This window comes from Anoplophora glabripennis, unplaced genomic scaffold (genome assembly GCF_000390285.2).
Source record: "Anoplophora glabripennis isolate ALB-LARVAE unplaced genomic scaffold, Agla_2.0 scaffold40, whole genome shotgun sequence".
Taxonomy (NCBI): Eukaryota; Metazoa; Arthropoda; class Insecta; order Coleoptera; family Cerambycidae; genus Anoplophora; species Anoplophora glabripennis.
Window position 1 is genome coordinate 1,562,789 of NW_019416268.1, and position 16,602 is coordinate 1,579,390.

The following is a 16,602-nucleotide window of genomic DNA, read 5'->3' on the forward strand; positions in this document are numbered from 1 at the left end:
ACACGTGACCGGTATTACTGCAGCCGTCAACTGTTGAATGTAAATAAAACCAACTACTAAATCTCCAAATCGTAAATACGGACGTCAGCCAACCCACTGTCTACATTAAAACGTGATCGTTTTTAATGTTTGTTTAATAATAATTTCGAAAGGATGTTCCGGAATATCACCATGTCAAAACTCACCAACTGGCGCCTTAAACATATTTCTTAAAAAAATATTTAGTCGAAATGTAAAATTAGCAGTAATTCTTGTGATAGGTAATTCTAAAAATGTCGCTATTTCATCAATATGGTTTTGAACAAAACTCCATACATTTTTTTAATCTCGAAATAATGAAACAACTGCTTTGAGGAACTGAATGTATCTCCCATATTATTAAGCCTACTGTCAAGTATTTACAGATTATTTAGCATATTCGTTTTCGTTGATGTGATTTTATTTTCCATAACCCGAGAAAACTATCACATACTGAGTTCTCATTCACTCGTTGAATAGTCCAAGCGGCTTACCGTTTGTAAACTTTTGACGGATATTTGACAACTGAAGACATACTTTAAGATATCGAAATGCACCATCCACACCACATGACATTTGTTTACGTTTGACAAATTAGTGTACTTTTTCACCTTAAAGACAGGTTGTTAAAACTGTTGCTAAATCTTATGGGTTATAATAGTCATAATGTCTTGAAGCACCAAGTTTTCTTATATGTACAGGATGTCCCAAAAATATGGAAACAGCACAATAACTTTCGAAAAATGCATTTTGAGGAAAAATGATTCAGACAAAAGATTTAGGACTTTTCCCTGGCTATTCAATGGTGACCCTAGATTTGACCTTGACCTTGACCTTCACCGTCACCATTGAATAGCCAGGGAAAAATCCTAAATCTTTTGTCTGAATCATTTTTCCTCAAAATGCATTTTTCGAAAGTTATTGTGCTGTTTCCATACTTTTGGGACATGTTGTATATTTAGAAAATATGGTATAGTACATTGTATAACACCATGTGTTTTATACATTTGCGGACACAACTTCTGTATGAAGTATCTCTTGAAGATTTTTGTATTCAAAAGATGCCATTTTCTTTACAGCTTTAACACTGTGTACCTATCTCAAAATCGAGAGTAAATGTTTATATAAATAACGAGCGATCAAATAAAAACGTGGTCGAAGTTGGCTCTGACACATTGGACGTAGGGAGTAGCTTATAGCGACCAACTTAACCTCATTTCTCAACGACCTGTATAGCAGCTGTCAGTTTCAATAACGTTAATGACTATATAACTTTATTTTAAAGAATAATCGTGATAACAATAACAAACAATTAAAGGAGCTTTCTTTAACACTGTGTGGCAGGTACCGACTGATACTCCCACCATTTGTGATAAAACACGTACAGAAGTTCTTGGCGCATTTTCCATTATTTGTTGGACATTTTCTTTTAATTCTTCAGTCCGCTTTTTAGGTCGGCCGCTTCCTTCTTTTCTTGTTACACTGCCCGTTTCACGAAAAACATTAACACAACGCTGAACTGCACTTTGAAAAATTTTGTACTCAACAACGCCGGGAAATTGATTTTGAAATTCTATGAAACATCCCTCAATAGAATACTTCCATATTCCATCAACCTTGCGTCCATTTCTAAAGTAGGACTCTCTGATAAACACTTTTTGGTCTTGAGAAAACACCATTTTAAACGCTTTTTAAAACGAAAATATTCAAATTGATAGCGGCGATATAGCGCTTGACAGATGACGTTTAAGTTCATTTGCTATACGCTACGCCCTACGTCCAAATTTTCAGAACCAACTTGACCACGTTTTTATTTGAACGCTCGTTAGTTATGTCACATTTTTGACACGTTGTTGTGCAACACCTGTATAATTCCATATTTATTTAAACGTATCATCAGAGGATAATACAAATTAGTTGGAATATGGAACGACGGTTACCGATAACAATTTTTTTGCTTACTGTCCCAATCTACTTCTCTAGAACATGGCGATGCTGTTTACATCTGTATAACTTATGTTTCCAGTTTTTCGTTAATTATATGTGCTAATGAAGTAGATTTCATTTTTATTTGAAACATGGTAATAACTATAATCTATTTTGCAAATAAGGGTGCAAAGAAACAACATCTCTTAAGAAATTTAAAGAACATGAACAGTCTACTCCTTTAATATGGTCGACTGGTCACAAAAACTATTTGTGAAAAGATTTATAGTTTTACTGTTTTGTATTATACTATGGTATTATATTTACAAAATAGTAAAAACTAGGTACAAACAAAAGTTAGTCGAGTAAAATTTAAATTTTAAAATAATAATTAGACATTTTTTCCAGTGTCATAATTTTTTAAGAAAATGCTTGGCAAAATATAATGCCACTTTGTTTATCCGTACGCTTACAAAATTTCGTTACAATATCTTCATTTATTCAGATGATATTCATACAGGGTGTTAGAAGTTTGAGTGCCTTAATTTTAACAGACGATAGAATGCATTAAAATAAAGAAAAAAACCCTATATGACATGGGTCCTAAACTCACCATTACCGAGAAAAAAATTATCGAAATCTCCAACTTGATGTACAAAAGATCGATTAATTATAGAAACTTAATTCTAAAAAATAATTAGCGTTGTAATAAATTTAAAATTCGATAAAATTCATATCGAGCAATGTGACAAAACGGCGCGGCGGTTTAATAACACGTGGTACTAAGGAGTCCAGCAACCACCAATACGCCATTCAGTTGGTATCTGGATTCGACCGTGTCGGAGTGTTTTTTGCGTACCACTATTTTCTTTTCTTGAGGTATTTTCCAGCGAGTCCGCGAAAATTGGATTCAAAGCTGTCGTGCATGCATCGTAAATGGTGGTGGACATTTTGAGCATATGTTGTATATTGTTTTGTACTTGTGCCTTTAAAAAATACTGAATTTTGCTTTTTGGTAAATACCTAATTTATTTTTAATACCTACCTATGATTATTTAGATGACGTGAATCTTTGGGTACTTTAATTACATATTTTTCAAATACCTAATTTGGTTAAAAGTTAAGTTCCTGTTTTAAGAGACTCATAATTACTAAAATTCGAGCTAAAATTTAAGCACAACATTATCTTCGTAGGTACCTACTACAAAATCGACACATTTTATTTTATTTATTTAAAATCTGGAAAACAATAGTCTTGAAATTTACTAAATGTTTCAAAATAATACCTAGTTGTTTACATTTTTTCCGTAGGACAAGTCTGCCGAGTGTTACGTGGTGTGCATCAGCAGGTTAAGCGCTGTTGTCACGTTGTGATGAAACTCGCTGTATTTTGAAAACTGTTAATCTTCCGCCCCTGTAATGTACAACTTATTCGTTCATTTTTCATTTATGATTATTCTATCTCATGCTCAAGTAATGGCAGTCAAACTTCTTACACCCTGTATACATATAAGTATGCAAAACATTTTTTTCGAGAACTTCTAACATATCTCTTAATTTTTGTAACAAGAAGCACTGTTACACCCTGTAAATGTCACGACAGCAACAAATGTTCAAAATCTACAGTAAAAACAAAAACTTAATAAAGCCTCAATTCGTTTTATCATTTTATGATATGCAGTAATTTTATAGTTCATCTCTAACATAGTTAAATTTTATTATAAGTACCCGTTAATAGATTTAATTCCACGTAGTCTTAATTATCTTTACGAAAAACCCGAGTATTAAATGAAACTCAAAAATTTCGTGGAATTTCTAGCCCATATGGGGCTACCTGGACGCCGAAACAAAAATTGGGAAAATTCAGTGGCGTACAAATAATGTATTCTTTGGGACTATCCCCACTACAGCAAAATTAAACATTTATGCGTCAATTATTTGTTTTTAATAAAAAAAAAATCAACTGAATTCAACTGAAGGTTGTGGAAGGAGTCCGAATTGAATTCTGCTGGGGGGGAGCAAATTTTGAAATTCCGCCACTGAACATAAAAGATCAACATTTCAAATTTAAAAAATCTGAAAACAATCAGAGCTAGGCGTTTTATCCAGTGTTGGCACACGTGACCATGACTACTACCAGCACCACCACGTTGTGCAGAATGTAAATAAAACGGACAGTTTTTATTGTTTTCACAACACGAAACCAACGTCACGCTGCCCACCACCTCCGATTCAACGTTCGTTTCATTTCATTTAATAATGGTTCTGAAGAGCGAGCGGATTGTGCAGTACCAAATGTTACAAGATTCACTTTCTTCGGCGCAAGACCTCGCTTATCTCTGTCTTGGAGTCATCGAGAGATAAACGGGCGAATAGCGTCTTCCATAAGGTCGAAAATCTTCGGGCAGCAGGCGGATGTCGTCGTTAATTTAAACAATGTAATATTCGATTCTTAAGGAGAAACAACTCTAGACCCAACTTGAATTCGTACGAGTGGACGCGGTGTTGCCGCGTCTTGCAGTACCGTCCCCATCAGATATACCAGGGTTCTTCGAAAAGTAACATTTCAGTTCGCTATATTTAAGATATTTGTAATTCTGATAAGGTAAAAGAAATGCAAAGTGGAAAACCTTATTCGTGTTTTTCTAAGACAAAGATGAACACTATCAAAAACAGTCCTAAATAATTTGAAATTTTACTAAATAAAATGATTTTGGCAGAAACCGAAAGAAAAACATTTTTAGTTACAAAAGCAGCTATGATTATTGGATTTTATAGAGCCTATAGACGACAGTAACTGGCAGATTTTTTAATAGAAAATGTTATAAACGGGACGATAGCTCAGTTTTTCTAGTGAACTTAAATGAAGTATAGATCCGATGTTTCTTATTGCACATTATAATTTGTTTGGATGCTCAAATTTTATTCTAGTAACAATTTTCCTTATTTTTTTCTATAAAACTTTTCGTGAAATTCAAATTAATATACATTGAATTAGAGAAAAAATATAGTACCATTTGAAAAAAATTGCCTGCCTCAAGGTGGTAGGTTTTGGAAAATATAGACAATTATCAGCTTATAACTTATAATAGTTTTAGTGTCATTCACGCTTATCTTTTTTTTTTCAAAATCGAATAAATCGATTGATCGGATTCCGTTATACTCGAAGTTTCTTAATTTTGGGCATAATTTTATGCGCCATGTGTATAAATATAAACTTCTATGTCTACATGTCGAGTATAGTCTACTACAGGCCTTAGACAACAATAATTTTAATACACAAAGTCCAAGTTAAGTACTTATTAGATTATTTAAAAGGAAACGACAATCTACATTGCATGCAGCTTTGAACCACGTTTTATTGTAATCAACAATTTTTATGCGCAGTATAATGATTCCGATAGCAATATCAATTGGAAATTGCTGATTATAAAGGAGCACATACAAAGATAATGAAAAACAATACATTTTAAAATTCAATCGTTAAATTCTCGGTATGGTATTTGCTATTGTTAATTTTTATTATCGACATATGTTTCGATCGATGTATATCAAACTTGAACATTTTTTAAAATTTCATGTACAAAACGAGATAATATACTTTTCAGTCTGCCTCTCTTTGATTATCTTTCCTGCTCCAATAGAAATAAATAAAAAATATATACCTATATTTCAGTTTTTCTAAGCAAAATATCCATCGCGAAAACTTACAAGTAGGCGATTGTTTAGTTTGTCAATTTTTTTGTTTGAGTCTCATTTTGTGAAAGTGCATGGATTAATAACTTATTTTTAAGGCAGCATGTAACCGTAAAGGACGTGTATTATTAAAATGGAATCAAGAAATCCAACTTTTTATATCGGTCTCAAGGTAGATGGAGTCATTTCATTACAAATAGAATGCAGATTGCTGCGGACGAGGCTCGCATCAGCAAATTGATATTTTTGCTCGGGCAAAATTAATTAACTTGGCACAAAAACTGTGAAGCAAAAATCTCAAATTATTTGCCAAAAAAAATGTTTAGTCAGCGGTAACTTGTAAGTAATTTTCAGGTTCACATCTCGCTGTTTTCAAATTTTCATCCCGATCCAGATTGGTTTTTTCCAAGATTGAACTTCAAGCCAACTGAAGGCTTAATCAATATACACATTCTCTCTTGCATTTGCACAAGTAAGACACATTTTTATGACAATAATAAACCACATCAATCTATTTTTACACAGTTTTAATAATTCTAAATATTCAAAACGTTTGCTATAATAATTTTTTAAACAATAAGATGACCGAAGAATAGGCTGCCTAATTCCATTTTTAATAAACATAAATAATGAGTCAAACAATTATAAGGTTGACCTATGGAAACAAATATAAAATGTTAGTAAATACCTCCAAAATTAGTTCTATTTCAACAATTCACCGTCCAAGTACACATGAAATTGAAGGTCAAGGTTATGCCGTTAAATAAATTGCCGCTGAAAATATATTATTTATTCACGGATAATTTATTCATAAATGGTTTTTTGTCTCTATGTCTGACAAAAGCTCGGCGAGCCGGCAACGCTGCGGTCGTACCACTACTGCTTCCAGTGACGTTTCCCGATTAGCGTCCCCCCACCAAGAGCTTTCTGAGAGTGGGACGGGACGCTAGAGTACAGAGTTTGTAAAAGAGAAAACGTCCAGTCACAGAGAGTACGCGGAAAAGAAAGGCACGCGATTACTGCGTCGTGGAACAGCGCACTATTTCGTGTAAATATCATAAAGCGAGTCTTCCAGTTCTAGCAGAATCGGTGTGTTGGTGTTTGAGAAATATTTATCAGTGTGGTGCTCCAATAGGAATATGTCTACAGCAATAATGTCCCAGAATGCCATGTACGAGTTTGGAGATAACTTGATCAAGGTAAATAAAAACAGAACGTTGTTTTTCGAGGCAGAGCCAGCTCGGATGTTTCGGGCAACGTTTTTTCCACCGCGTACGGGGAGCAGGTCCAAGTTTTACCTGCTACTAAATTGTGGCCAAGCGGGCACTACGCTAGGCGGCAGGTTGTATTTACTTGCCCACTCTCAAGGCCTCATCCCGCTTGCAAAACCGGCTCTTGGACTACCAAAAGCGGTTGAAAATAAGTTATGTGAGTACTGCGAGGCAGCCAGCAGCTCTTATCACTCGATGGGACTGCTTATCGTTATTAAAAGAACATGGACGTAGGCGAAGCGGTTTGGGGTACGGTTTTTGTCGATGTTTTTTCCCACTAACGATGTTTCGTTTGCTACTTGTAGCTTCGAAAATGTAAATAGAATATTCGAAAACAATGAATAATTATGACTGGTTGGATAAGAATCGAAATTCCACGTATGCCCTCTCATTAGTTACTTCCTAAATATGTTTGTAAATCTTCTGTTACTTTAAGTCTAAAGATTTAAATATTCAGATATCTAATTGAATACTAACGCAATTAGTACCTATTCAGATATACATAGTAAGTACATAAACAAAAATATGCCTGCAACTAATTGTTTAGGTAGATTCCAGATAGGCAGTAGATTTATTATTATTATTCTACGACTATTATTACAGGACCTTTATTGAAATAATTGAAAAATCGTTTAAACCTCATGTAACTACTAATACAATGAAGAAATAATTAGAAAGGGTAACGAATAACGATCAGGACTTTCTATTCTAGTTGAATCAACAGGTATTCATCTCTTGGGTAACTGCAATTGTCTTTTTCTAAATTTTGTAGTAAACAGATGGAAGCGCCTACAAATTTATCGGAAGAAACCAAAATATTTAGAAAAGTGAGTCATTTTTAAGAACTGACAGTAATGTAAACATTAAAACAACTTAATAAAAACATCCTGGTAAAGATATGATACAGAGATTGGAAAACAGTTTAGATGGAAATGCATGTTTAAAAAATGTATGTGGCTGGTACGCGAAAATCTCTAGCTACAAAAACAAGTTAAAACAGTAAAGCAGAAATTGACAAAAAATCTAAATACTTCAGAAATTTAAGAACAATTTACCATCGTCTGATTTAGATAATTTAGAGCTTTTAACTGAATTATTGTAGGTACAATTTAATTAATTTGACTTCTGTGTATATTTTTTTATTTTATCGAAAGAAAATCTTTAAATTTCAAAATAGTTTTCACTATTTGGACAATATTTTTTTATTTTGCCTATATCTTAGGTATAAATGTTACAATTTCGACTAAGTAATTGGAGACTTTTTTAAAATTCATGTGACTGAGAAGTTGCTTCAACGAAAATCTCTTGACGCGATTTTAAAGGATTTCGTGGTTGTGTTGTTCACTGCCATCTCGGATCGTGGGATAGCGGTTAGTTTAGCATCAAAATCGCGGGTTGGCACCAGTGAAAGTGAGTAGAAACTTCACTTTTAAAAATTCCGGGACCCACGAAATTCCGTAAACAAACCGTATATATAGAAAGCGACTGGCTCGCGGGTATGGCTCGGCAGTGGTCACATGACTGAAAAATCGAGCGTTTGTTTTGATCCGAGATGGAGAAAAGAGAAAAGTGTACTCCCACTGGTAGCTTTCTCACCAAACGGCTCGGTGTTTGTTGTCACTGTTGCGAGAAAGTAGGCTTTTGGAACGATAACTTTTACCGATTGTGTATGTATTTTTGTCCTGGCCAGAGATGAAAGTGCGGGATGCTGTTCCGGGGTTGCAGGGACAACCACTACCGGAAGATATTTGTGCCTCTCTCACTAATAGCCGATAATCATTATAAAGTAAGAAACTTTGATTAAATTAAAATCTCTAGAGCTAGTAAAAACGCGCATACTTGGCAACGTTGGATATCGTTTACTTGAGCTTAATTATTCTTTGTATAATTATTCTATTACCCAAATTTATGATTCAGACTCGGTTTTTCAACATTATCCTTCACTATTAAATCTAAATAACTATAATTTTATGCAACTGTTGTAAATATATTTCGTTTTAATTTCAGTTGTAATAAGGCGTATATTCAAGAATATACATAATTGCCCAATTAATAGTAATTTCAATTATGTGGTTTATATTGATTAATATTCAAAAGTAGTGACAAATAATTTGAAAATTTCAAGTATTTTTTTTATTTCGAATTGTATTTTACAGTAAATCATAGTAAGAAATTTTATAAGCTAAAACTACTTCCTACTGTCTCGTTTTTATAAGAAAATATTATCTAATATAAGCAGAAAACATTGTTTTAATTATAATTATCAGCTAGGAAGTTAATACCTCGGTTGATACTTCATATTTTGCCACTCTCAATAACATAACTTTCACAATAAAATCCTTAAAAGTTCGTATTCGTCAAAATAGTAATTTAGTTTGATAGTGTAGTAGTAACTATTACCAAGCAAGATTCAGACAGTTAAACATAAAATTGAAATATAAAATTATTAAAATTGAAAATTAAAAAATCAAAACAAACTACATGTGAATCTTTTAATTCATTACCGTTAAAAGTGTCTAAACACTTTGTAACGTCCATACACGATTTAGTTTCAATAGTTTGTTTTTAAACTGAGGTTGTAAGTAAGAGTTTTAATCGGCCTTTATTTGCAAGATTCTGTCAATTATTTCGTTTACATATTCATTTCTGTTTTTATTGTATATAGGATCTGCATAAATCAATGATAGAACCCTCCTGAAAAAGAGAAAAGTTCCCATGAACATGGGTTGGAAAACGTATAATTTTCGAGCTAGTTTCAAGTTGTATTTCCTTAAACTAATTTTTAAAATATATTCTAGATACCTAAAAATATAAATATTTAGGTACTTGTACTTACAGATATTTCTCTTTCTATGTGACAAAAAATGAAGTCTAAAATTTTGCCTCAGTTTCCTTTTCGTGATTTTTTTTTCCACTTATATAAGACTAAATCTTGGAACAAAATTAGATTTTTTTAGACAAAAATGATCTCGCGTTTTTCATTTCCTACCAATATTGCTCATTTCATGAGGAGATCTTTGTTTATAACATTTATGATTAGGCAGCAATTAAATAATACCTATTCATTTCCTTCTATAAAAAAAAATCAAAATTGTAAAATTATAGTTTCAAATTAGATCAAGGAAGAAGAAAAAATGTCGAGGAACAGGTAAAAGTATATACTCAAGGGCATTTAAATTGTTATGTTAAAAAAATGTTAAAATTAAAATACTTTCATTTAGGACTTATAAACCGAACACATAGAGTCCTGAGGATACGTATTAAAGACAACAAAACCTTGACGAAATCTGACAGTGGTTTTCAAGAGAAAGAAAAGAAAATTTTTCAAATCTACCTGGAAAACCTTGAAATATTTGGAAAATTTTAGGTTAAAATTTGAAATAGGTACACCATCTAAATACGATTTTAGCGTTTCATATGTACACTACGACTGGCTGCACGTTTCATCTATCCAGCCAGCATCGTCGGTTTAATTGATATTATTATTAACAATTTTTTTTATGTTGCGGGTTTCTGACGTTGATTTTCTGTTCCAGAATGGCATCACAAACTCGGAGGCGGCCGCGCCAGGAGCCCACCTGGCCGTCGGGTCGACGACGGTCCGACTCACGTTGTCAAGGATGGCCTCCACTCCGGCCACAGCGGCCAGTTCCAATCAGCTGGCGATGATCCTGGGCAATTTAACGCAGCAGCACAGGCGGTTAGAGCGCACCCAGTCGGCGCCCGCCCCCGCGGTCGCCGCCCCCGCAGCCGCCGTCGCCGCCACCACGGTCAACACGTCGCGCTACAAGACGGAGCTGTGCCGCCCCTTCGAGGAGTTCGGCGTCTGCAAATACGGCGACAAGTGTCAGTTCGCGCACGGCATCAACGAGCTGCGCAGCCTCGCCAGGCATCCTAAGTACAAGACGGAGCTCTGCCGCACCTACCACACGGTAAGTCGCAGCCTTGGAAGAGAACTTTTTTTCCTCTCTCGACTAAGACTCTTATTCGGCACGTACAAATACAGAGACCGTCTACAGGACACCTCTCGGTCCCCGTAAACTGCAAAATAACGCCGTAAACAATTGCATGCTAATGATTTGTTGTCAAATGTCAATGTACGTCTTATAGAAATATAAAATACTGATGGTCATTAACACAAATTTATAACATATTTATTGAATTAAAATTCCTTAGATCTAGGGAAAATTGCGGGCAGTGCGGCAACATGTCAAATAATAATCCATACAGTGTAGGATTTAAAAATAAATACTGTTGTGCATCCTAAGTACTCTGGCGCACCTACCACGCGGTGAGCTGTAGCCTTGCAGGAGCACTTTTTAATTTTTTTTTCCGCGTAAAACTCGCATTCAGCACGTACACGTACAATGTGTACAGAACACCTATCCATTCCCATAAACGATTAATATACAACGATTTTTTTATTTCATTTAAAATGTCGAAATATGCTACAAAAATGTAATATAGTAATAATTGTTATTAACACAAACCGTAATATGTCTTGAATTGAAATTTTGTAAATTGCAATATGTCAAACAAAAAAAACATTCTTTAGGACTTAAAAATAAATTCCCTTTTGCAAGTATAGAATACAGCCGTAGCACACCTACCACAAAATGTAAATAATAGTCGTCAAAGAGCTCTTTTTTATTGTTTCTCCCGTAAAACTCGTATTCAGCACGTACACACATATACTCCCATCTACAGACATTCGCTTGATTATAAAACGATTAATCAATAAAATAATGTCGATTTTTTACCAATTGAAAATTCCCTAGATGTAAAGAAAATCACGCGAAGTACGGCAACATAGTACACAATAGCATTTGAAAATAAATGCCTTGCATACTTAGCTGCGCTCGATATTTTCTGTAAATGACTGAAAGAATACTTTAATGTATTTTCTTGCATAAAACGTGTATAGAAAGCGTACACACACAATTCAAATATATAGAGAACCTATAAACTAACGAACGTTTTTTTATTTTTGTTTTCATTCAAAATAACAACATATACTTAGCAAATGTAACATACCGATTGACATTAATAGAAATTAAAATATCTTGGATTGAAATTCCCTAGATCTAGGGAAAATGGCGAAGTACAACATGTCGAACACTAATTCAGATTTTATAAATGATTTATGGTCATTTCGTTTCATTTAAATGAATTTCAACTCGTATAAACTCTCAGATTATTTTGACAGTTGACAAAGTTTGGAAGCAATAAAAACAAGAATCTCCGTTTATGCTGACGAATAGCTGCAAATTAAATTAAGATTATTATTGCTCGATCTCTAAACTTTGTTATAAGTTTCCGTATTTATATTTTTTATATTGTCCTGTACGTAAAATTGTTCAATTAGCGATAGGTTATGTCATTCCAACTTCTTTATTGCATGAACTAAAAACCCGTAGCCTCTGTTAATATAACATATGTCTACCGAATGCTGCAATTTGTGTATGGCATTATTCTAGTTTGTTAATTTTCTCTTTTGGCATTTTAACGCACTTAAACTCTCGACTAATAGCGAATGCAAGTTATGCAATATTTTATATAAGTTGTTTAAATACACACGCGACTACAACTTGCAGCAGTAAACGTACAAAAAACTCCGTGAAACGGCCGACCGCAATGAACGACTGAAAGAAAACGGAAATTAAACCAAGTCTATAATTGTAACTATTACTTGTTGCAGGTGGGCTTCTGTCCCTACGGACCTCGCTGTCACTTCGTGCACAACCAGGACGAAGTGGCCATCCAGAAGACGGCGCCCCAGGTGTCCGCCCTTCTGAACGCCCGGACGACCTCTGTGGTGGCCTCCAGGCCTCGGCCAGCGGCGCTGAGCCCTTCCCTGTCTTTGGACAGTCCCAGCCCCCCGTGCAGCCTCAGCCAGTCACCCACCTCCTCCATGGGCTCGTTCTTCAGCAGCGAACCCGAGCTGCACTCCCCCGGAGTGGAGGACCAACGCCTGCCCGTTTTCAATAGACTCATAGATACGGCGCAGCTGCTCTCCTTCAGCGACTTGATGCTGTAGTGCAAGTTTTATTGCTTTTACAACGGAGGGTGGAGTGGGAGCTCTGGGGTTCTCAGCGCGCCGAGGAAGGTGGCCAGGTGCACGATAAGACTATTTTGGAGTGTGGAAGTTTGATCGACTTGCTTCTTGGTTCAAAATTCGCAGAGCAGCCTGCACCGAGAAAGAGCGAAGAGAGAGAGATGTATACTAAACACTGTTTTTGGAAACTGTAGTAAATTTTACGTAAAAATCAAACTCGACTGTTTTAGCAGGGAATATAAAAATTAATCAAGTGAATTGTCTTGGCATAACAAACACATCGTACTATTTAATGTAGTAGGATTATTTTCATGATTCTTTTTCTGGGTGTAGGGATTTCCTTCCTTCTCTCGAGGCATTTGTAGGTGTAGTTAGGACTCCGGCGTTATCCGTAAATTTCCTATGTTCGGAGCATTGCTAGAATGTAGTAATGTTGTCTCTCCTCGACTGACTATATATATAAGTGTAATTCGCAAGTTGATTCGTTGGCACCGCGCCATCTTTGGGTGTGCGCGAAGAACAGGGGTTCCCAGTCTACCACTTAACTCAGACTTTATATTTAATTACAGTGTCTTATTTATATTTACAAATAATTATCTCGCCAGAATGGCGGCGTGATTTTGATATTGTGTGATTTTTTAAATATATTATTAAATTTATAAGAGGCGTGTTTTATACGAATGTTGATAAAATGTGAATGTGCAAGTTAGGTTAAGTTAAATTCATCGGTCTCGATTTTCCTAACATTCCGTGATCGAAGTTTATTTATTATTTTTTATTATGCTTTCTCATTTTGTTTTCCTTTGTGTGCCTATACAAGCGACCGATGAGAGGATAAGATTTTTTTTTGTTATTTAAATCATTATTTAATTTGTGTGTTTCTCATCAACACGTTTATGTTATGTAGTTATTTTATTATTATAATTTATATGTAACTTATTATTTATATATCGCAATATTTAGAGACGATCGTGCTCATTGTCAGTCGGCCCGCCTGTAGCTGACTGGCCGGGAGTCCGCGCAATACCTGTATATTATTTATATATTGTAGCTAATGTATCTTTGTATCATTATCAATAAATTATATTTTGTTCTGTAACTTGTGTTTCGTTCCGACCCATTGAGCAGGCCTCGCTGTGCCCGCCGCTCCCAAAAACACCGGCTGCGCGCTAACCGCGCCGTTGCCACACTTCACCTTTCTCCCGAAATCCACAGAAAACCCAAAACCACCCGCAACATGGGAATCGTATTACGTGTGACTGATCGGGTAATTGAAGATGTATTAAGCAGGTTGTATGACAATCTGCAAAACCTGGAATACTCGGCGTATTTCATCATTTTTTAAAATTCCATTTGTGATTGGTCTTTATTTACGAGAAACTGCCACTAGGTATTGAATATCACTGAATTTTATTAGTCTAGAATAAAAGAAATTTATAACTGATTATCAGATAAACAGTTTAGAAATACCGGTCGATTCTTAACTTTTGAGAAAGTGGAATTAATTTATAAAAATTAAAAATAATTCTTATTAAAAAACGGATTTTATAAATTCTTGAATCTGTTTTTATAAAAAAATTAAATCTGCCACTTCGAAATATTGTTAAATTAAATAAAATCGGAAAAATGTTAGTTTTTAATTTTTAAATTCTAGGTCATTTATTTTTAACTTGCGTAATTTTTTAGAATTCGCTATTATTAATATTACTGCTTTTTGTTCAGCCAAAATTTCCTCAAGAAAATGTAAACTTTTGGCTTGAAGTAAATAGTCCAATTTTCTCTTAAATTAGAAACGTTATCCCTGAAATTTGGACAATGAAAAATTATTAGAAGTATTTTTTAAATTCATAAATAAAAATGTTTCCCATTTGTAGCTTCATTGCGGCCAGTGCTTAATTTTTAAAAAAGCGTGCTCTGCTAAAAATACGTATAGATGGGAGGTATCTACAGGAAAAAAATTATGGTTAATAAAAAATTGAGTGATATTTTTTCAACTTTTCAAATCTCCGGAAATATCGTGGAACATTTTGGTCAAAATTTGGTTAAACACTACGTATTAGAATTCCAAATAGACTGTCTTAATAATCTTAATATCAACAATTATAACATAGGTAAAAGTCAATAAATTAAGAAATTTGAATTAAACTTCACATTTAGTTTTTCTTACTTTTACATATGGAATATTTTCTCTAAATACAGAGATTAACCGATAAAAATGTAAGAAACTCATTAATTATTTTAACCCATATAACTCAAAGTTATAAAATGTCTCAAAATAAAGATAAGATAAACATGATGAATGATAAGTTTCAATTCTGACTAAACAAAAGAACATCACTTTTTTATGAGGAACTGTAACAATTAAGGGAATCGAAACTATAATTAATTTATCACTAAAACACATTGAAAAATTTTGTGTGAAACGATATGGGAAATTATTCTACTTATGTAGAAGTTGTCACATAAAAGTGACTGGTAGAAAAATACGTTTATCAATTCATGGAAAACCTGGAAATATCCGAGTTTTGTTGAGAAACTACCGAGAATAGTGATTAAAACTGGAAACAAAAAAAACGTAGTACCTCAACGACATACAATTAACTAAATTATAGTTTCATAACCGATTTATTTCGTTTCCGGCAAAAACGTCTAGAAATAAATTGTTTACTAACATAAAAAAATATAAACCATGCTACCGAACGACTTTTTCAAGGTTAGATGTGATTAATACATATTTTTCATTCTGTCGTGATATCTGGATAAAGAGACACTGCTGCACGCAATTGTTATAACAAGTTAAAAAAAATTACTATGTAATCGACGCATGTAAGTAAAATTAAATATCTGCCTAAGAAGGGATTTTATAAGTAGGTACTCATAACTTTTTAATTCATACACATTCTAACAATTTGTTTCCATTACAAAATAATGGTGTGAAAATAAACATTTTTTAATATCGTCAAGGAAAAAGCGATTATAGCCACAATAAATAACTTGCAAATAAAAAAATTCAAGAAACGTTAAGGGACTACTGTAACTTCATTAATTTTTTATTTATTACCTTTTTAAATTTTTTTTAACGTTACCAAACATTCCACAAGATCTAAAATAACTCTAAAACTATTAATTTCTCAAAAAAGTACATGAGTTTTTTTGTTAAAAATACAATTTTAAATACAAATCAATTATGAAGTATCCTAAAAATCAATGGCGTAGAAGTTTGACGATTTGTTGGAGTTAGCAAGGGTATGGCTTGGAAGAAAATTTCGTTTACGACGATTGCGTTATATTTCAAATAGTATTTTTAGAAAAAAATCGTGCGAACGTTTGTTTGCGAAACTAGTAGTTCTACAATTACACCATCACACAAAAAAAAAAGTTGTCTGAAATGTACATGCGACATATGATTTCCCATGTATTTTCGCCCGCTGAACACGAATCCGGAGTCAGAATTGCTCCATCACCCTTCAATTCTGGAAAAGGAAAATTTTCATTTTTCAGAAGATTCTTCAGCGTTTTGCTGAAAATTGAAGGGCGATGGAGCAATTCTGACTCCGGATTCGTGTTTATCGTATCATTAGCCTAAGTTTTGTCATTATAAACCAAACATTTTCAGAGATCCCAATTGACTCAAAT

At 34.0% G+C, this 16,602-nt stretch overlaps 1 protein-coding gene across 1 annotated transcript; it reads left to right on the plus strand.

Moving 5' to 3' along the window:
• Positions 1-6,607: 6,607 nt before the first annotated feature.
• LOC108903262 (protein TIS11) lies at positions 6,608-14,065 on the plus strand. Its single transcript, XM_018705370.1, has 3 exons — positions 6,608-6,839; positions 10,448-10,843; positions 12,610-14,065. The coding sequence occupies exons 1-3, from the start codon at positions 6,780-6,782 to the stop codon at positions 12,946-12,948; spliced, it is 795 nt and encodes a 264-aa protein (XP_018560886.1). The 5' UTR covers positions 6,608-6,779; the 3' UTR covers positions 12,949-14,065.
• The last annotated feature ends 2,537 nt before the right edge of the window (positions 14,066-16,602 follow it).